At 36.5% G+C, this 23,367-nt stretch overlaps 1 protein-coding gene across 2 annotated transcripts in view; it reads left to right on the forward strand.

Moving 5' to 3' along the window:
- Positions 1-1,369: 1,369 nt before the first annotated feature.
- SECISBP2L (SECIS binding protein 2 like) overlaps positions 1,370-23,367 on the forward strand; it is a 68,804-nt gene continuing 46,806 nt past the window's right edge. For both annotated transcript variants that reach the window (XM_045900125.3, XM_064570504.1), the window contains exons 1-7: positions 1,370-1,575; positions 11,096-11,274; positions 13,329-13,653; positions 15,574-15,709; positions 20,481-20,710; positions 20,991-21,015; positions 21,376-21,491. In XM_045900125.3, coding sequence (XP_045756081.1) covers positions 1,552-1,575; positions 11,096-11,274; positions 13,329-13,653; positions 15,574-15,709; positions 20,481-20,710; positions 20,991-21,015; positions 21,376-21,491 — 1,035 coding nt within the window. In that variant the 5' untranslated portion in view covers positions 1,370-1,551. The remainder of the gene's footprint in view (positions 1,576-11,095; positions 11,275-13,328; positions 13,654-15,573; positions 15,710-20,480; positions 20,711-20,990; positions 21,016-21,375; positions 21,492-23,367) is intronic.

The following is a 23,367-nucleotide window of genomic DNA, read 5'->3' on the forward strand; positions in this document are numbered from 1 at the left end:
TGAATTCTTCATGTATGTAACATTCAGGCATACATGTACAATTTAAACAAACACATGCATACACATGCACACACATATGCACATAAACACATAAAATTTGAGAATAAAAATATTTTATTTAGTTAAAGCTAAATAAATGAAAGATCTCTGTGTACAAACATAAATGTTTCTCCTTATAAACAGTTTCTACTGCCAGCTTTGATGTAAGTCTTGTTAACCCAATATAGCTCCTTTTACCAGGTCAAAGTACAGTATCAATGTAAGTACAGTTAGAGGTTTCACAGACCGGCCTCTTCTTAGAATCCAATTCAAACAAAACCAGAATAACAACCTAGACTAAAAGGCAATTCAAGTCTTTACTGATGTCTTCTGAAGCATGACAAAGCAAACTTCTTAAAATTCTCTTTCCCAGCTCTAAATCTCCATTCCAGTCCCTCAAACAGGAGCCACCTCCATTCCCTTCCTTCACTTAAGTATAATTTAGCTTATATAGCTTTTTATTTTTCTTCCTCACCCTGGAGCTGACCAGCAAGCAAGAACTATTCTGAGAAGAGGTACCTGTTGGAAGGTTTGTCTGAGGAGATGCCCAGAGGGAATCAGCCATGCTTACCAAGTGCCCAGTCTCTTTCCTAGGGGAGCTAATGAACTGGATAATATATATAATATATGTAATATAATAAAAGGAACAATCAATAAGCACAGGGAGGAAAGCAACATAGCAGAGTACGTAGTTACCTGTTGGTTGGTGTGATACAGACTGAGTAAAATTAGGGATTCTGAGACAGGCGAGATCAGCCTGGAGGTGAGGGTGGAGGTGAGCCTGGGCCTGGACAATGAATTACCTAATCCATAAGCCTTTGTGGAACCTCCTGACTCAGTTTCTCTCCAGTGGCCCTTGTGTGGTATTTTCCTTTATAGACATGACTTCCTTTAGCTAGATAACATGAGGAAGGATCGCTATGTACAGCGGGCAGCTAAAAGCTCTTCCAACATTACTAAGGGATGATTTGGAATAATGAAGTAGTCTCTGAGGTCCCTGAAGACTGGAACCCGGGTGTTCTGCGTCCCAAGAGGCCCGACACTCCTCAGTTTAACGGTCCAAAGGGACAGTGAAGTCCGGCTCAAAGCGCAGAGCGGCTTGGGGCACCTGCTTACAGGAGTCTCCACTTGGCCTCAGCCTCCCGGTCAGCCAGCCGAGGCTCCCGCCACCACCTGCCCAGGACTTCTGCGGTCACTCCGCCCACGCCCCTTCTCGGCCCCTCCCCCTTTCCCTTCCGCGAGCCGCCATTTTCCACTACGCCTGCCGCCTATTTGGGCCCTCCTCGGCTTCCGTCCCAGATGATCCCTCCCCGAGGCTGCCACCGCCGCCTCCTCCTCCCAGGGCTGGAGCCACCCCCTCGGCCAGTGGCGTAGCCGGACTCTGTGTCGGGGCCAGCCAGATAGGGGCGGAGGTCCTGAGCCCTGTCTCGACTCGAGCGGGGGGCCATGGAGAAAGCGGCCCGAGGCGCTTTCCACACCGACTAACGCAGGCCCGTCGCGGCTGCAGGCGCCATGGACCGAGCCCCCACTGACCAGGTACGCGGGCTCGGCTGGGCCGGCTGGGCCGGGTGCTGGGGGTCGCCGCTTCCTCCGGAGCGGGCCCTGGTCTCTGAGTGGGGGCCTGGACCGCCGGAGCCCTTGGGTTCCTGCGGGAGCCGACTCCCCTCGCCTGAGAGCCTGGCGGCGCCCCACTCCTGCATTGTTCCAGTTGCTGCCTCGGGGGACGGGGGCTTTTCCAGCCCTGGTTACCCCCCTCCCCCGGGCTGGGGACTCGTTTTTGCTCCTCCTCTGCGGTTTGGTGTTAGGGGCCAGAGGACTCCCAAGTTGTCAGTGCTTGCCTGAGAGGAGGGTTTATAACTTCCAGCGAGTAACCTCCCCCCCCCCCTTTAGTTCTGGAATGTGTTTTCAAGGTGGCAAGGCTTTCGAAGGCTTCTCACCCAGAAAGACTGTCAGAGAATGTGTGATAACTACAGAGCAGGGGGGTTATGGGCTTTTTTGGATCAACGTTCCGTTGAGCAGAGCATTGTTTTTTGCAGTGGTTTTAGGGAGGTGTTTCCTCTAAGTATTTCATACTATGGGTTTCCCCTGCCTTTCTGTCCAGTTATTTTGCAAAAATTAGTGTTTTTGAAAAATTGAGCTTATATTTTAAGAATGTGGATCCGAAGTATGAACGCATTTCCGAGACTGTTTTCACATTCAGAGTAGTTCCATTAGTGTTCTATTTTGGTTTTAATTGTATTAAATTCTTGATTATCCACGCGAGTAGTTACTGGGAGGCAGGGATGATGAAAATGTAAATAATAATCCAAAATAATTGCCCCTCCCCTCCCCGGCAAAGTGTTAGTATTTTCCATCCTTGAGCCCTCTATGAAACGACTTAAAATTTGATGAAATCGAAGTTCATTCACTATGCATTCTCTTCAGTTGAACGCTTTGCCCAGTGTTGAGCCAGGCAAATAGATGAAGGAGAAGAAGACTAGTGATTTGGGCGCCTGGGTGGCTCAGTCGTTAAGCGTCTGCCTTCGGCTCAGGTCATGATCCCGGGGTCCTGGGATCGAGTCCCACATCGGGCTCCCTGCTCGGCAGGAAGCCTGCTTCTCCCTCTCCCACTCCCCCTGCTTGTGTTCCTGCTCTATCTCTCTCTCTGTCAAATAAATAAATAAAAATCTTAAAAAAAAAAAAAAGACTAGTGATTTGCCTATTTTACAAATAGATAATTAGTATCTGAGGAAATGAGACAAGATTTCAAAATTCCTGTATATATGTAGCTAGTCAGAGGCAATTTTGATTTTGAAATCTGGCTCTTTTAGCAGGCAGATTCCTAGTTGTGTATATTTATTTTTTTACAAAAGCTTTAATTAAAAAAATTATGAGAATATGAATTTGAAAACACAAATGAGTTTTATGAGATAATACGTGGGTTTACCAAAGCAAAATTGATCAGAGCCTCTTGGCTTTCTAGTGACCCAGAGTATTCTATATACAGCCTATATCCAATTTAATGAAAAAAAAAATTTTAAGGCATTTATCAGAAATGCCTTTAATTTCAAAGTCTGACAATTGAATAGGAAATTTTCTTGAACAATTTTCTTGTATGTGTGTCACTAATAAAAAGGTTAAACTCAGGTCCTTTATGATGCCAAAACTATAACCAGTAATGCTACTACATGTATACTTATGGTTCCTTTCATCTTAGAGGAAATATAATTAACTATTTAGCATAGCTATTTGTGTGTGGTTATCTTAACAGCAAGTGCTGTGAGCAGATTATTTAAACTAGAGAACCTATTCCTCTTTCATCCTACATCTTTCCGAAGTCCACAACCTATTAAAACCTTGTAGAAATGTAAGGATTGGAAAGAAATCATGAATGTAGGTTTTCCGTTGAAGAATTTGTTCCTTTTTTCATTCTGGTACCTCCTGCCTCTTCCTCAGCCTAACCTTAAGTAAGAGAATAATTCTGACCACCCTCTCTTCCCACCTGCTACATACTCACAGGAAACCGAGATGCAGAAAAGTGATGCTGCTTTGCCTTGTTCAGGCTGAAGGCAGTTAATTCAGGGGTCCATGGATGACCTGGAAGGAGTGTGCTTCATTTTATATTAGCATTTTTCTGGGGCAAGACTCCATTATTTTCATCATATTCTCAAAGGAATCTATCACTGAAAAAAGGCTAAGAACCATTAATTTAATGGTAGATTAGGGGCCAGAACTGAGCTTTCTCCACTTTGTGAAGTTCTTCATTGTTTCCACTATACCATAGAGTAATGTAATGGCTTTTCCAGGTTATTTGGAATACACTTTTATATATTTACTAATGAAGTGAATTTAGATAGGTAAAAGTCACTAAAAATATATGTGATATGTGGATTTCCATTTTCCCTCACAAAATGTTTGTTTTTTCATTTTAAGTCAGTGTTGTCTTATATTCAGAATTTTGGGGAATGCCTACAGCATTAAAACTTACTCATAATATTGTAGTGATTAGCAATTTATAGAAATTTGATTTTTTTTAAACTTTTTTTTTTTTAAGATTTTATTTATTTATTTATTTGAGAGAGAGAGAGAGAGAAACAGCACGAGAGGGGAGAGGGTCAGAGGGAGAAGCAGGCTCCCTGCTGAGCCGAGAGCCCGATGTGGGACTCGATCCCAGGACTCCGGGACCATGACCTGAGCCGAAGGCAGTCGCTTAACCAACTGAGCCACCCAGGTGCCCGAAATTTGATTTTTTAAGAAAACAGTACTTCATACAAACTGTGCATTTCATGTTAACCTAATTGAAATCCTTGGAGTATTGCACAAGTGTAACTTAAAAAAAAATCTAAGCATGTTTTGCCTGAAGGTATTCATATTGCTCTTTTAAAAAATAAAATCTTTGATAAAAGGGTAAATTGTATATATGTTGATCAAGATTATAAAAAGTAAGTTACTGGAATACATGCTAGATAATAGTCTTAATTGCAGTAGTGACTATTTGAAAGAATGTTATAACCAAAAGAGGATCTCAGGGGTATTCTCTTTTAGCAAGACTGTATTAAGTCAAAACAAGTAATTTAATTTTAATTGCCAGAGTTAGAGGTTCTAAGAACAGTTATTACTTGGTATAATGCCTTTTTTTTGGTCCTTGAGGGGGAGAAAGTTGGTGTAAAGGGATGTGAAAAATAAGTCATGGAGTTTATTTGTTCATAAAGGCTTAATGTTTCTATTTTTAGGAAATTTAAGGCAGTGTTTTGAGACATTTTTAAAAAATGAACAATAGCCTTAGAAGTGACAAAACACTTGAAGTTTACAGTATCTTTTGTATTATCAACTAATTTAAACATTGGCTTAATTTTTAGAACGTTAGCATTAGATAAGTTCATTTAAAGATTTTATTTGTCAGAGAGAGAGAGAGAGGGAGAGAGAGAGAGAGCACAGGCAGGGGGCGCAGCAGGCAGAGGGAGAAGCAGGCTCCCTGCTGAGCAAGAAGTGGGATGCGGTACTCAATCCCAGGACCCTGGGATCATGGCCTGAGCCGAAGGCAGACGCTTAACCGACTGAGCCACCCAGGCGTCCCTAGATAAGTTCTTTACTTGGCATCAGGGAAATACAAATCAAAACCACAATGTGATACCACCTCACACCAGTCAGAATCGCTAAAATTAACAAGTCAGGAAACAACAGATATTGGTGAGGATGTGGAGAAAGGGGAACCCTACTACAGTGTTGGTGGGAATGCAAGCTGGTGCAGCCTCTCTGGAAAACAGTATGGAGGTTCCTCAAAAAGTTGAAAGTAGAGCTACCCTATGACCCAGCAATTGCACTACTGGGTATTTAGCCCAAAGATATAACTAGTGATCTGAAGAGGCACTTGCACCCCAGTGTTTATAGCAGCAATGTCCACAATAGCCAAACTATGGAAAGAGCCTAGATGTCCACTGACAGATGAATGGATAAAGAAGAAGTGTGATATATATATTACGCAGCAAAAAATGAAATCTTGGAGCACCTGGGTGGCTCAGTCGGTTAAGCAGCTGCCTTTGACTCAGGTCATGAGGTCATGATCCTGGGGTCCTGGGATCGAGCCCTGCATCGGGCTCCCTGCTCTGCAGGGAGCCTGCTTCTCCCTGTCCCTCTGCCTGCTCCCCCTTCTTGTGCTCTCGCTCTCTCTCTCTGTCAAATAAATAAATTAAATAAATAAAAATTTTAAAAAATCAAATCTTGCCATTTGCAATGATGTGGATGGAACTAGAGGGTTATTATGCTAAGCGAAATAAGTCAATCAGAGAAAGATAATTATCATACGATCTCACTGATACATGGAATTTAAGAAACAAAACAGAAGATCATAGGGGAAGAGAGGAAAAAATAAAACAAGACGAAACCAGAGAGGGAGACAAACCGTAAAAGACTCTTAATCATAGGAAACAAACTGAGGTTTGCTGGAGGGGAGGGGAGTGGAGGAATGGGGTAACTGGGTGGTGGACATTAAGGAGGGGCATGTGATCTAATAAGACTGATGAATCACAGGCCTGTTCCTCTGAAACCAATAATATTATATGCTAATTGAATTTAAATAAAAAATATTTATAAAAATAAAAAATGTAGGGGCGCCTGGGTGGCTCAGTTGGTTAAGCGACTGCCTTTAGCTCAGGTCATGATCCTGGAGTCCCTGGATCGAGTCCCGCATCAGGTTCCATGCTCAGCAGGGGGTCTGCTTCTCCCTCTGACCTCCTTCCCTCTCCTGCTCTCTGTCTCTCATTCTCTCTCTCAAATAAATAAAATCTTTGAAAAAAAAAATAATAAAAATAAAAAAAATAAAAAATGTAAAAAAAAATAAAATAAATTAAAAAATAAAATAAAACAATTTACAAAACTATTGATCACCAGTGTCTTTAACTCTTAGAAAAGCAAACATGAAACAAATACATATGACTTCATGCAAAGTGCTGTTCACCGATAAAGATACAAAATCATCTGGCTTATAATTCTTTCCTTTAAATAATTGATAAACTTCAAATAGTATCGCAAGCTAAATATATTCTAAATAAGTTACTATAAAACATTTATTATTCAATAATACTTGTAGTTGGCCTTAATGAATATAAGTAAATGGTTTATCTTAACAGGTTTTAAAAATAATACTTTTGTAATAAAAAAGAAAGTAAAATAACCTTTGGAAATTTAACCTTTTTTTTTTTTTTTTAGATCATTTGGTGGCGAGAGTGTGGGGGGTGGGGCAGAGGGAGAGAGAGGGGAAGCAGACTCCCTGCTGAGCGGGGAGCCCAATGTGGTGCTGGATCCCAGGACCCCAAGACCATGACCTGAGCCAAAACCAAGAGTTGGATGCTCAAGCAACTGAGCCACCCAGCCACCCCGACCTTTGGAAATTTAAAAAGACATTTTTCCTAAGCCCTTGATCAAGAGGAAATAAAAAAGTGGAATTATGGGTTATTGAAAAAGTAATACATATGAAAACCTATGGGATGTGGCTGAAGCTATACTCTGAGGCAAATGCATAGTCATAAATACTTTCATTATTAAACATTTTAAAAGGTAAATAAAAATCAAGTGTCCAGGGCTAGAAGTTAGCAGGAAAACCCTATCAAAGCAAGAGAGGAAAAGAAATAGAAAACCCAAAATTAATAAATTAGATAATCCAAAAACCAGTATTAAGTTTTAGAAAAGTACCATCAGGTTTTAATAGGATTAGGTGTAATCTATTTTAAGAAAAAAGGAAGAGATTTGAATAGTAAATCAAGTGGGCAGTCTCAGTTAATTATTTTGATTTTTTTCCTCAGTATTTTCTGAAGTCTTGCAAAACTTACATATATAACTACTGCAATTGATTTGTCAAGTGTTTACTTTCAGTATAAGTCATTCCAATCAAAAACAATACAGCCAGCAAGTATCTTTTAAGCATTAGTCATTTTTTCCTTTGGAAGACATTTATTTTTCTTTGGCCATGAGATGTAAAATATCTTAATGTTTGATATATTGTATTATTACCTTAATATACAAAGGATGTAGAGGGTTTCCATGGTCATATTTTTTCTGTAGGTGTGTGGTACATACTGAAATTTCACTGTGGGAGAGTGCCTTATTATGTTCTACTTCAGTTTTGATTTTAAGTGGGTGTTTTTCTATTGCTTAATCTGGGAAAATTATTTGCACTCTTCTAGAGATTCTATCCCAGAGGAGTTAGTGTGCATTTCCTGCTGTTGGGTGCTTCGTAGTAATGTTTGCCCATTTTCCCTGAACCAGTTTAGTACAGCACTCTTTCCAGAACATGTACTCAGTGCATATTTGTTGAATTTATATAGGCTCTCAGTGATCTGAGTGCATTTGTTTAATACGCTCTTTTAAAGAAGGCTTTTATATTTTCATGTTCTGATAAATTCTTGGGTTTTCTAGATTATTCACATCAAAGAAGTTTTATTATTGACATTTGTTTTAATATATGCTAAATTTAAAAGAATGTGAAACTGGTTATGTTCCCCCCCCCCCCAGTACAGGTTTCTGGGATTATTATGATTTTTCATTATTTGGAAAATGCTGAAATAATTTCTGAAAGATAAAGATAATTTTACTATGTAGATAGTTTTTTTTAAGCAAATAGTAGTACAGGAATAGTTAGACTTTGTGTAGTTTAGACTTATTTTATATAAAATTTCTGATTCCAAAAAAATAGATATTGTCAAAAGTAGACTAAAAAATTCAAACTAAGGAATATCATTGTATGAAGTAAGTAGTGTAATTTTTTTTATTACGTTTTGTTGTCCACTATGTAGGACATTTTTCTTTGATTTCTATACTAATATAATTGAAATATTGCCAGAATTTGTTACTTAACATATTGTCTATATGGGCTTTATTATGTGGAATTTTAAAAATAGTTTGGGATTTATCTTTACTTTTTAGGCCTGAGAATAGCAGATGCTTCATTTTAATGTATGATACTGAAGGCCCCAAAGTCACAACAAACAACTTTTAAGACCATAGAGAGTTGTAACTGTAGGAGAAAGTTTGCCAGTCTGTTCCTACTAGTGACATCTTCTGTTTGTGCAGCTGTTGACTACAGCAGCTTCTCTTTTTTGCTAAAAACAAAGGATCACTTCAGTGTTTGTGAGTTTTATTGTTGAACTCTGATATCTAGAATTGCACTTAGAATAGAAATCATTACAAACTTTTATATTTAAGGGCATATACTGTGTATATGTACAGATATCAATTATAAATTATGATTTATAATTTATATTATTATAAATATTTATATTTATATTCATGTAGCTAGAGGCTACATGACTCTAGCCTCTGCTCAACGACCCCGAAGGCAAAATTATTTAAATTATGTATGACACTTTTTTGACCGTGGGCTGCCTAAGTTCATAAAACTCTTACAAAGTAAAATGAAACTAAGTATAAAAACTTGTTGCAACTTTTGACTTGAGCAAGAATCTGAATTTTTTACCAAGGTAATTTATGAGTTGGTACTATTTGGTGGGGAGGTATTAGGAAACTTACTATCGTAATTTATGAGTTGGTACTATTTGGTGGGGAGGTATTAGGAAACTTACTATCTTTAAATTATCTTATTTCTTTATAATTATATTAGCATTATTTCCTTTTCATATGGAAATTTGATATAATCATGTTTCTTGCTAATGCCTTCTAATACAGATCTATAAAACTGTTCAGAGAGTTCTCATATGTTCAGAAGGACTTTTTAGATTTTTCAAAGATATCCTAAAAATTACATTTTCAGTGTAGTTAAAATGTGATTTAAATTTTTCCTCTTTTTATGCCTATGCATGAACTATATCAAGCAAGTTTCCATTATCTGTGCATTATTGTTGAAAATCAGCCTTTTCCCCTCATTTCCTCCTGAGGGAACATTTATTAGATTGATAATTTATATCTTACACAAATAATTTTTGAGTTCTGTTGACTATTGCAGTGAAAATTACTAACTTAGACTATTAGCATTTGAAGGAGGTTTTGCCTTCAGGGTTCAAATTCAAGAAACCAGCTTGAGTTCACAGATACTGTATTCATAAGTGCAAGTACTGTCTCTATTTCATATTCGGTTAATAGTATAAAAGTAGATTTCAAAGTTTAATCAGGTAGGAAGGATATTGAATTAATACCACTATAAATAGTTCAGATTTCTTCTCTCTTCCCACTTTTTTACAAGCATTCTGAGTATTTCCAGTGGACTCTTTTTAGAGAATAATTTATCTGAATAAAGGCTATCCTATTGAGCATATCAAGTCTTTATAGATTTTGTCTTCAGATTTTCTTGCATTTGTTACTGATTACCTTTGTGAGAAACATGCCTGACATTTATTCTGGGAACTCTGCCTTGCTCAGAGCTTCCGATAAATGCCATCCTACTGGGTTTGTTGGGCAGAAGTTCTAGTTAGGACTATTGCTTTGAGGTAATTGATTTGAATGATTGAAACATTGGATTGCACTTCACTTACTGGTTTCTTAAAGAAGTGTTTAGTATCTTTTTAGATTGTGATATTTATGTGGTTTTTAACATTCTACCTTTGAAGAATGTGTCTATAGGTTTTTTCTTTTTATAATTAAATTTAAGAAATTGTTGTTAAATACAGAAGGAAAACTGCATAAAAGCAATGTATAGCTAAATGAATTATGAGGTGAATGCCTTGTAATTATCGCCCAAGTTAGGATATAGAACGTTGTCAGGCACTCAGAAGCTCTCCGGGTACCTCCTCGTGATCACAACTCTCTTTCACATGAGTAATTTCATATGAGTAATTCCTGTCCTGACTTTTATCCCAGATCTTATTTACTTTTCTTTATAGTTTTGTCACCCACATGTGCACCCTAAAATACTTTAGTTTTTTAAATATATCTTTTAAATTTCTGTAGATATTTTTGTAAGAAAAAATACAAAATAAACTAAAATGAGAGTACATACTCTGGATTACTTTAGTTTACTCAAGTTGTCTACTGGGAAACTGAAGTACTCCTTTTTTTCTCCTAGTTTAACTGTGAGCCAAAATTTCTTGCCCTTATGTTAAGTTTTTTTTTTTTTTTCCATTAATCTTGGACATTTTCCTTCCTTTTAACTAAACCATACTAATCTAATTTCCTGAAATGGATAGAAATAGACTATTTTTTAGACTAGTCAAACAAATATAAAGTGAGTATCCTTCAGAACTCTGTTTAATGATTTTCCCTCCTAACAAAATTAGCTAAAAGCATTGCTTTGTCTGAAGAGCTAGATTTCTTACTACCAGCTTTATTTTTGGTCTCAAGTCTGACTTCCTTGTACTCTTGATTGTTTTAACAGCTTTGGTTACGTAAGAAATGATTTCATTAAAATGCAATAACTTCTGATAAGCGTTTCCCTGTTTTATTTGATGGCTTTGCCTAAATAATCATATTTAGTTATTTTAATTTGACATTACTGCTCCTTTGGATGTTTTCTCATACTGAGGAGATCTAATTACTATTTGTAAACACCGACTCTTCCATTGTTAAATTGTGAATTTGTATTAAGTTTTTTGCTCCTTTATTAATAGTGTGTTTTACTATCTCTTTTAAGAATGTCAAGCTCTCAGCTGAGGTAGAGCCATTTATTCCCCAGAAGAAGAATCCTGATACATTTATGATCCCGATGGCACTCCCAAATGATAATGGAAATGTTTCTGGTGTAGAACCAACTCCAATTCCCAGCTACCTGATTACTTGTTATCCATTTGTGCAGGAAAACCAGTCCAATAGGTAATTTGTTTATTATTATTTTCTCTTTTGTGGGGGATGAGTCGGAAAATACAGAAATTGGCAAGGCATACTTCTTCATTTTTTCCTTTTGTAACTTTTCCTTTTTTTAGGTTTATGTATTATTATTTTTTTGTAATTTCTACAGCCAACATGGGGTTTCAATTTACAAGCTTGAGATTAAGAGTCCCATGCTCCACCAACTGAGCCAGCCAGGCGCCCCTCCATTTGTAACTTTTAAACATTAGCCATTTCCCTTTTTTAAGAGAAATAAATAAAACCAAATGAGGTAGAAATTTGAAAATTGTTAACGTGGGTTATTTTCTCATTCTTTCTAAGAGGAAATGGAGTTTTTTGGATGTATCTCCTACAATAAGTCATTAAACTTACTTTGAAATAAATTGATACAAGGGAGGAATGAATATTCAGAAAGTGGTGAACGGAAACCCTTTTAACTTCCAGGACAGTCGGGCATAAGAAGAAAATACCAAGGGATAGTTCTTAACATTGAAGTGTTTATGGTTAACATATATTTCTGGACTCTGATTCTAGTTTAAATTTAGCTTCTGTGCTGTAGTCACAGGGTGATTTAGCAAAATCAGCTTGCAGTTCAGGTAATGTGTGACCTGGTGGTTAGGGTGTAACTTGTGATAATCATGATAGCTTTTTTAACCTTGCTTAGACTATCTGAGTGATTAGTACTTTGTTGGTGTAGTTCACGTTACTGCTTTATTAAAAGTACTTTCAGCCTTTTACAAGTAATATCACACATAGAAAATTACATTTCTCTAGCACTCTGGGACAAATGGATGAGGTAGCTGGACTCTAGCCTCTGCTCAACCACCCCGAGGGCAAAGGCAATCAATATTTCTGCACACCTATAAGCCATCATGTGGCACACTAATGTGCCAAGGCACATTCTTTCAGATATTCTTGGTGTAAGAGAGATGAGGCCACTAAGCTACTGTATGAAATATTAAATATTCAGGTTAATAATCTCTCAAACTCTATAGTTTTGGGGATTGGACAAAGTATAAGGGATCCTTCTCAGTTGAGGTTAGCATATGTCAAACAATTTTGACCTGTATAGGGCTACATTTGAAGCGACTTAAAAACCAAATTTAATACTATTTTTTTGTATTTGACAAAATGGCCAAGTGTAAAGTACAGTCAATTTTTCTTACCATACTAAATAATCTTTGAGAATTCACGAGTAAACCAGCCTGCGGATTAAAAGTATTTTTTTTTTTAATTATGGCAGTGAACATTTTTCCATTGTGCTTTGTTATGGGAGTAGTGAGGAAAGCTCGATGCTCCGGCTCCCCATGGCCACTCATTCTTCTGCAGCAGCCTTCTGTAAGGACTGCTGAGACAGGAAGAATCTTGCTGATGCTTTATAGGAAATGCACTAGAAAAGGCTCTAATGCCATGTTAGATAGGATGGCAATGGACAGGCTTACCTCTTTCTCTTCTTTCCCTTGGACCAGGAACCTGCTTCCATTGCCAAGGAGGGGAGCCAGGAAAAGAGCTTGACTTGGCCAAATGGTTCGGGGAGTATGGGAGAGGAGTAGGAGGCCCTGGGACTGAGCTGAAGGAGAGGTGGAGGAATCAAATCACCCATTGTAATGATCACCTTACACAGGGCTCACCTTACCCTGCTTTTTGCAGAAGGCCGTCACAGTTGTTAGCATTGGATGGGAACTTTGGACTGCCTTTGTGTGCAGATCCAGCAGCTAGGTGTTTAACTTCTAGGCAGAAATACCCTGAGGAGGTTGAGGAGAGAGTTGTAAATAAGAATGGTATGTACTTTTAAAATTTTGGAATGCAGTAGAACTATCAGGTTGAATTCCTTTATACTGTCATTTAAGTTGTTATTACATGTATATAATAATCTCTGATTACAGCAAAGAAATTTATAAGGTGATAATTTTATCTCCTTTTTATTATGAAGGCACGGTTCTGTACTTTTTTAAATTAAAATGAATTAAGAGGTTTTGCTTCAGCATTACTTTCAGACTTGTCAATAGATTTGTTCTTTTTTTATTTGATTTTAACAGACAATTTCCGTTATATAACAATGATATACGATGGCAACAGCCCAGTCCAAACCCTGCTGGACCATACCTTGCCTACCCCATTATATCTGCTCAGCCACCTGTTTCTACAGAGTATACATATTATCAGCTGATGCCAGCACCATGTGCCCAAGTTATGGGATTCTATCATCCTTTTCCTACACCTTACTCCAACACCTTTCAGGCTGCAAATACCGTAAATACTATAACCACAGAGTGCACTGAGCGTCCAAATCAGCTTGGGCAGGTCTTCCCATTGTCCAGTCATCGAAGCAGAAACAGTAACAGAGGACCAGTTGTACCAAAAGTAAGTGACTTATTTTGATTGGCTTTTATGTTTGATATTTCTGTTGTTAATAATAGTGTAAGTAATTTGTTACTTGTATTGATTAGCCTTGATGCTGAATTTACTGTAAAACATTTCATTCACTATTATAAAATAATCAAGGGTAGAGCATTTATAAAATAATTTTTCCTGTTTTTTATTGTGCCTTATTCTTAATCGATGGTATGATTTACAGTCATATTCAGGTTCCTTCAGAGAGTTTTATTTAATCGTAATACACAAATATTTCCAGATTATTTTAATTTAGTGAAAAAAATTACATAGTGACACCAGTGTTTATAAGTGGTAGTTTGGATCCATGCCAGTGGTGTTGAATGACTAATGCACTTCATATATTTCAGTCTTCAGAAATCAGTAGGAGATATTATGGGGAACAACATCTGTGATTCATTCAATCCCTTCAACTTCATTGTTGCTATTCTGTGAATTTTTAGTAGCAATAGCACTTTGTTACTCATGTATTGCTTTACTATATTATATGAACACAGGGTCTCCTAGGGCTGAAGAAAATAATAGATAAATGGGTGAAACCACTCTTAAGACCAGTCTGTTGACTAAGTAAAAAAAAAAAAAGGAGACATGAAGGCCTTGAAAACACAAGAGATTTAAGGTTTATTCTACGTAACTGTATCTTAACTAAAAGGTTACTTTTATATTGAGGCCTTAATATCAAAGCAAGTAAGAAGAAAAGCCATGTTTCTTCTCAGCACTTTTGAGCTAATGGAGGGTAGAGTGATTTCTTAAATGCATCTATGGCTCTATCATCGAGGAGTTGATGCTTTCCTAGATTCCATTAACCCAGCTTCTTCAGTGAAAAGTCTTTGCTGTCTTTTGGCATACTTTTTACAAATTAAAATACAAACATGCAGCACAGTTTGCTTTACAAGACCAGTGCTCTAACCCCTGAGCTATGGAGCCACAGTTTGCTTTAAAAAGCTATTAGTGGGCGCCTGGGTGGCTCAGTTGGTTAAGCGACTGCCTTCGGCTCAGGTCATGGTCCTGGAGTCCTGGGATCGAGTCCCACATCGGGCTCCCGGCTCAGCAGGGAGTCTGCTTCTCCCTCTGACCCTCTCCCCTCTCGTGCTGTTTCTCTCTCTCTCTCAAATAAATAAATAAATAAAATCTTTAAAAAAAATAAAAATTAAAAAAAATAAAGAGCTATTAGTATTTGTTCATGAAAACACTGGGTCAAGGGAAATTGTTTTGGGACCGCTGGAGAACGTAAAGAAACAAGTATTGGAAGTAAGGTAGTAGTATATAACTTTCAGGTGGTGAAGAAACAGGATTTCTCAGAGTGCATTTCCAACACTTCAATTTAGGAAGTTAAATTCAGAGTTCTGTTGTATAAATCGCTATTTAAGTGATGAATACTTCTGTTTTAAAAAATGAAGGAAAGGATCAGCTTTTTTATATTTTCTTTCCAAGCTCTAAAGCAGAATTGTTTTTGTACTTTCTTGCTATCATGAAAGGAAAATTTATCCCTTGGATAAGCTACTACCCTTTTTGTTACCCTTCTAAATAAAAATTTACAACCCCTTATATGACATGATTATACTTCTGTCATTTATTAATTATTGATTGAGAAAATATGAAGTACAAGTAATAATTTAAAATGAATTAATATTTTATTAGTCATAGTAGTGTTAATAGTTATTTGAAAAGTAGTATAAAAATGTGTGTGTATAATACATCATTTAACGTATAATTAAATGCAGATAATGTCATGAATTCCTAACACAGTAGCCCTCTTTCCCCATGGGTTGGAAGCCACTAATTTAGAGCATACATTCAGGTGTGTTTTATAGTTGATATGTATTTAGTACATTGAGTAGGATTTTAAATTATTATTATTATTATTATTATTATTTGTGCTTAAATCAGCAACAGCTTTTACAACAGCACATAAAAAGCAAAAGGCCACTGGTGAAAAATGTAGCTACTCAGAAAGAGACAAATGCAGCAGGTCCTGATAATCGATCAAAAATTGTGCTTCTGGTAGATGCTTCACAGCAAACTGGTAAGCAAGAGTGTTTATGTATACATCACTGATTTTTATCTGTTTTCATGTATTGACTTTATAATTGTAGACTATACCACTTTTCAGGATTCTAGACTTTCATTCTTTCATTTATCCTGCCACTTTGTGAAGTTCTCTAGGAAGGATAAAAGCAGTCCATGTCCATAATGTTCTTCCAACTTGTTTGCTGGCTGATGTGCAGTTTTGAGGAGGGTTTGAGGTGTCCTTATCCCCGTATAGTAGTGGAGCAGTTCAGAAATCAGAGATGGAATATTGCAGACATTGTAAGAATTTGAGGACTCATTTTGGCAGAAATTAAAATTGTATGTTTTTTATAACTAGTTTAAAACCCTTTATAAAATACTCTAATATTGTATAATATCTTTATAGAAAGAACTTGGCAAGTTTTCTGTGCCATATTTTAGCAAAGATCTGAACCAAACCTGTCAGTGGCACCTATATCCTGTCAAGCAAGAAAAATTTTGGACTAGTTGGATATCATTTTGTCCAGAATTTTTTAGAGGACTGTATAAACTTTAAATAAGGAAACTTTATCCTGGTAATAGATAAAAATTAATACTTTTCAGTTTATATCATTAAATTCCAGTTTGTATCTCTGATCTCAGCTTAATAGCTATAGAGTAAGTAACTGTCTCCTCACCCATTGTCATTGGTGCTAGTAAAAAAATTTTTGTTAATGATCGAAGGCCAAGAATTACATCTGCTCAAACAAAGGCACATTTACTTTTTACCCTTCTGTAGTCTCCACTCTGGCTTGAAATAAATTTGATGGTGCAAACTCTCATTTGGGCTGTACCTTTTCTTTTGTGACATCAGTTCAGTTATTTTTTTACAATTGCTTAGATCCATTAGGAGTAAGAAAGGATCTGGGAATCCGTTAAAAAACAATCTTCTTGCTAGTACAGTCATTGTGTGTAGTTTGTAGCCATAAAGCAGTGAGATTAATGGACTAACAAATGCTTGGAGAGGCTATAGAAAGAATCACAATGTAATATATTACAAAGTTTTCTGTTTTGGTTATTCCTAGTCCTAGTGACTTCTACATGCTTTAAACCCTGGGACTGCTTTTAAAAATCCTTACTTCTTTAGTTTGCTCATTTAGTGACCACAAAGACAATCTTCTGAAGCATAAGAATTAGAAAATGAATAGATGATCCATTAGCAAAACAAAAAGGCAGCCTACTGAATGGGAGAAGATATTCACAAATGATATATCCAATAGGGGTTAATATCTAAAATATTTACTCAATATCAAAAAACCCAGATAATCCAATTTAAATTGGCCAGAGGACCTGAATAGACATTTTTCCAAAGAAGACCTACAAATGGCCAGCAGACACATGAAAAGATGCTCAACATCACTAATCATCAGGGAAATACAAATCAAAACCACAACAGAATAATCACCTTACACCTGTTAGTGTGGCTAGAATCAAAAAGACAAGAAATAACAAGTGTTGTGAGGATGGAGGAGAAAAAAGAACCCTCAGACAGTGGGAATGTAAATTGATGCAGCCACTATGGAAAACAGTATGGGCATTCCTCAAAAAACTAAAAATAGAAATACCAAATGATCCAATAATTCCACTACTGGGTGTTTTACCCCCCTCCCCCAAAATGAAAACACTCATTCAAAAAGATATATTCACTCCTATGTTCATTGTGGCATTATTTACAATAGCCCAGATAAGGAAGCAGTCCAAGTGTCCATAGGTAAATGAATGGAGAATGGATAAGGAAGATATGGTATGTATATACAATGGAATATTACTCAACCATAAAAAAGGATAAAAATCTTGCCATTGGCAACAACATGGATGGATCCAGAAGCTATAATGCTTAGTGAAATAAGTCAGATGGAGAAAGACAAAAAATGTATGATTTCATTTATATGTGGAATCTAAAAAAAACCAAACCCTGCAGAAATAGACCCATAAACACAGAGAACAAAAACTGATGGTTGTCAGAGGGTTGGGGGGGTAGCTGATGGGTAGCTACACTTGTAAGCAAAGCATAATGTATAGACTCTTGTAGCATTAATGTGTCGTACACTTGAAGCTAATGTAACGTGTGTCAACTATGCTTTAATAGAAGCAAAAAGAAAATGAAAAGTGAAGGTAAAATTTGATTAGAAGATAATACCTTTTATCAGTATTCTTATTCTTTAGTTTGTTTTCAGATTCGGAGGATTGTACATTCTATCAATATTTTTGTTTAATTTGTTTTTAATTTTTGAGGATTAATTGGTATCAGTCGCAGGTAGGATGAAATATTAGAACTTAAAGGAATTTGTAACAAATTTTTATTCTTGAACACAAGCTTGTATTTAATGAGTTTAACAAGATGATTAGATATAATATACAAAAATTAAGTGCATTTCAGTGTGTTACGAACAAAATTTGAGAAAAGATGCCATTTATAATAGCAACAAAAATACAAGTTTCTGGGAATGAACCTTACAAAAGATGTACAAGACATTTATGCAGAAAATCTTAACTTTATGGTAGGATATTAAAAAAAAAAACAAAAAACCTAAATATCCTGTTCATATAGGATGAGTTGATACTGCAAATGTCATTTTCCCCAAAGTCAGTCTATAGATTCAGTGCAGTTCTAATCAAAATTTTAACAGGAATTTTATGGGAACTTGATAAACTAATTCTAAAAGGACCATTTGAGAAGAAAAGAGCTTTTTTTTCTAAATATCAAGACTTATTAAACTATCTGACTTCCAATAGGCTTTTACAAAAAATGCAGTATATGAAAATTAGAACAGGGGACCCAGAAACAGATTCATATGTATGTGGAAACACATGTGGAAAATAACACAGATAGCATTACAGATCCCTAATTTACAACCCATGCATTAAGGACAAATGGGAAAACCCGTTTGTTGAAGAAAATATAGGCAGATATCTTTATGACGGCAGGGAGGAAACTATTTCTGAAGTAAATTCTGTCTATCAAAAGTGAGTGGAAGAATGAGCCAGAAACTTGGAAAAGATTTTTACTATGCCGATCACTGAAAAAGTTTTAATATGAAGACATAAAAAATTCATATGAAGAATAAAAAAAATGATCCCACCTTGTTCTCAGGCTCTGGGACACACCAGGGGGCTGAAACAGTTTGGCAGGACTATAGGAATCTTTCCTTTGACCCAGTTGTCCTTCCCCTGTGAATGTATCTAAAATGGATATATTTCCCTAGAAAGAAAAAGGACTATTTGATGAAAGATCTGAATTGCAGTATCACACTGAAGCTTCCTAATGTTTAGTAACAGGTGACAAGTCAAGAAAAGTGTAGAACATCCACTCAGTGGAATAATATGGAGCCTTCTCACATTATAATTATGGAGAACATATACATAATATTAAATAGCCCGGGGTGCCTGGGTGGCTCAGTCATTAAACGTCTGCCTTCAGCTCAGGTCATGATCCCGGGGTCCTGGGATTGAGCCCCACGTCGGGTTCCCTGCTCAGCGGGGAGCCTGCTTCTCCCTCTCCAGCTCCCCCTGCTTGTGTTCCCTCTCTCGCTGTCTCTCTCTGTCAAATAAATAAATAAAATCTTAAAAAAAAAAATAGCCCAACTCAAAATTGTATTAATGCTGTGTAAAAATTATGGGCGGAAATACAGAAAAAGGAAAATTGTTATTTGTTAGGGTAGGAGGACATTATAAGAGTTTTTTTTAATGTCTTTTGATTACAATTTGTGAACTACAAAAATAAGAGACAACTCAGTAGAAAAACATTAGTGGCTAAAACCATCAGAAAAGATACCAAACCTCATTATTAGGCAAGAAAATACAAATTAAAACCCATAATGAGCTATCTTTTTATATCTAACAATTGGCAAAAATTATAGCCTAGCAGACAGTATCAAGTATTTGGTGAATATGTGGATCACTGTGGATATTTATATCTTGCTGTTGGTTTATAAACTGTTTTAAACAGTTTGACTGAAAATGATTTGACATTACCGAGTAAAGTCGAATATGTGTATGCCATAAGGCCCAGCAGTATTTATCTTAAAGAAACTTCCACATGCACACATATATGTTCAAATGTCTGTGTAAGAGTGGTTACAGCAGTATTATTTAATAAGGCAAACCCCAAAACAGTCCAAGCATCCCATTAGTGGTACAAAGGATAAATACTGTGTGGTATGTTCATCATACACAGGCATTCTAGATTCCAGTGACATTAATGAATTACAGCCACATGCATCAGAATCTCAAAACTAATGTTGGAGGAATGGGGCAGACTAGGAAGCAAGTCACAAAAGAAAATGGACAGTATAAATTCATTTTTATAAAGCAAAAACTGCAAAATTACATGATTTATGTTTTAGGAATACAAAAATCCATGAAAAAGCTATTTTAAAAAGTGAGGAAATGATAAACACAGAATTCCATATGGAAGTAACTTCTGGGGGAGGAAGAGGATGCAGTGGTGGACGGGGTATGCAGTGGACTTCAAAAGGATTAGTGATGTTATTTTTCTTAAATGGGTAATGGTGGTTTGTTTTAATATTTATACAAATATTTTATTCTCTTGTCATACTAAATACATGTCATAAACCAACTTGCCAGGAACATCTTACTTTTTGATAATCTTCTCCAAAAAATTTTTACTTGTTTTCTCCATTTACGAAGTTAGATACCTTCATTTTCTTACGACCTTAATGATAATTTAACAAGAATTTATCAGTTTGGTCCTCACAAAGAGATGTCACACCTTCCTTGCTTTACAGATTTCCCATCAGATATTGCTAACAAATCTCTCTCGGAGAGCTCTGCCACAATGCTCTGGAAGTCCAAAGGCAGGAGGAGAAGAGCGTCCCACCCTACTGCTGAATCCTCTAGTGAGCAGGGGGCTAGTGAAGCCGACATTGACAGTGATAGTGGCTACTGCAGTCCCAAACACAGCAACAACCAGCCTGCAGCGGGGGCTTTGAGAAATCCCGATTCTAGCACCATGAATGTATGTAACGCTGCTTTGATTTCTTTATCGGTCATCTGTGTCAGTATTATTTTGTATCTTCTCTAAAGCTCAAGTATCTATTTTCATTAACAATTCCTATAGTAATAGAATGGATCAAAATGTATTTTGTATATTAATATGAAAAATATATATGGAGAAGTATTTTTCTAGGATTGTAAAGAAGTATGCTTCACACTAGACTAAGTTATGAAACATTTGCAAGGCATATGGTGTTGACTCTTAAGCAGAAAATAATTGTCTTTTTTGTTTTTATTTTTAGCATGTGGAATCATCTATATGTACAGGTACTTATTTTCTGCATAGTGTTTTTGCTATACTTTTTTCTTTGTCCACGTCCGAGTTTTGCTTTTAAGCATGAAGCTTGCTGATACTGCAAAAAAAATCAGAAATCTTGCAAGAGATTCACATTACTTTGAAAGTACAGTTGGGCTGATAAAACTTAGAAAATTTCTCAAATGAGAAATTGGAGTATTCTGCAAGATGGCACTTCTATTGCTAAGAACTGGAATACCACTTAAAGTCTGTAGAGAAATTTCCAGTTTTACGTGTATAGTGACTGACTTTCAATACACAAAGTTAAGGGATAATTTAGGTTTTGGCATCTTTCATAAATAAATCATATTTTTAAATCTCACTGGTTACAGGTAGTGTAAATTGGTCCAATGTAACTTGCCAGGCAACTCAGAAAAAACCTTGGATGGAAAAAAATCAGACGTTTTCTAGAGGTGGAAGGCAGACTGAACAAAGAAATAATTCACAGGTAATTTGAATTAGGTTGGAGAAACTTGAATTACTGTAAATGGTATAGTGGTCTTGAAGGGCAGTGTCCTTAATTTTTAGAGATGCATATTGAATTATATCATCATAAAATATCATGATATCTGTAACCTTAAAATGGCTTAGCCAGTAAAATTATTATTTAATGAAAAAAATGGCAAAATCTTGACTATAGGTGATGTGTATATTGTGCTATTATAGGTATGTGTATGTTGTGCTACTTTCTACTTTATTGTATTTAAGAAATAGATTTGGATATTTCATACTTTTAAAAAAGAATATCCTCCAATCCTGTTTCATCTGCTGTGACTTTTTCTTATCCATATAAAAAATTTAAAAGCATTTTAATGCCATAAATATTGATTCTTTGAACTTTAGGACTGCGGCCTTGTTCGTGTGTCTTTACTAGACCATAAACACCACAAGCTACGCACTCTGTGCTTGTTGCAGGGCCATAGCGATTGCTGCCTCATGCTGTAACGTAGCCAGACTACACGGCTTCCTGGTCTTGGGGAACAATATCTAGCTGCCGTACAGCAGAGCAGGTTAACATACTGCCAAGGATTCCCAGTAACTGTCTTCCTGCGTTGGTCATCTGTGAAATCAGGGAGTCGTTTGTTGATGAGCATTTTTCCTTTTTAGTTTTTAGATGGACTTCCTGGATTCCTTAAATCTAGTTAAGGTATTAAAAGTATCATATGGGGCCTCATGGGTGGCTCAGTTGTTAAGCGGCTGCCTTCGGCTCAGGTCATGATCCCAGGGTCCTGGGATCGAGCCCCGCGTCAGGTTCCCTGCTCAGTGGGGAACCTGCTTCTCCCTCTCCCACTCCCCCTGCTTGTGTTCCCTCTCTCGCTGTGTCTCTCCCTGTCAAATAAATAATAAATAAATAATAAATTTATTTTACCCCCCCAAAAAAGTATCATATGAATAGATCTGTGGATGAGCTGAAATACGAGTAAGTTACTAATGGATTAAATAGACCAAATACTCGCCTGCTCATTTGCTTCCCTGAAATGAAGTATGTTAGATGCACCCTAACATTAATTAGACTGTCAGGAGAACAAGCAGAATAATGCCCTTTCCCCTATGGTTATTGCAAAAATGAGTCATTGTTGTTTGTGGCAGGCATGTGAGGCAGTCTAGCTTTATTTGATTAGAAACAAAAGAGCTAAAACAAGAATTGTTTATATAGATGAGATAAACAAAATCTACAAAATGTTTAAGTGCTGAAATTTTATGTTGAAATCATAACTTGTTAGACTTTTGGTATCCGTAGTCCACTGGAGAGGAAGTAATACAGCTAGCTGTTGAGCCTCCAAACTGGTGAGGAATAGTAAAAGAACAACCAAAAATTATGCAAATACATGTAGTGTATTAGGTTTTGTTTATTTTGTATCTCTCTTCATTCCAAAAGAACTGGAGCCAGATGTTGAACAATGTGTTTTCTACTTTTGGTGTGTTGTTATACTTACTCTTAAGTATGTGTTTGATTTGTGATGTGCAGAATCTTTTTTTTTTCCTGTTAAGTCAAATTTACCCTTTGCAATTTCTGATTGTTTTTAGGCTTAAAAAGTATTTTAGAAATGAAATAAATATTCACTTGTATTTTCCACTACCTTTTTTTTTTTTTAAAGATTTTATGTATTTATTTGAGAGAGAGATGGGGAGAGAGAGAATGAGTGGGGTGAGGGGCAGAGGGAGAGGGAGAAGCAGGTTATCCGCTCAGCAGGGAGCCCGATTTTTGACTTTGCTCATTATTATTGCCATATATCAGTGCATGTTTTAAATAGCATTAAGAAGTTTATAAGTTGAATTTATTGTTTTTTGTTTTTGTTTTTTAAAGTGGCTTCTGGGTTTTA

This window comes from Mirounga angustirostris, unplaced genomic scaffold, assembly GCF_029215605.1.
Source record: "Mirounga angustirostris isolate CCGP_5_RB_7025 unplaced genomic scaffold, mMirAng1.0.hap1 SCAF_9, whole genome shotgun sequence".
NCBI classification, from domain to species: domain Eukaryota; kingdom Metazoa; phylum Chordata; class Mammalia; order Carnivora; family Phocidae; genus Mirounga; species Mirounga angustirostris.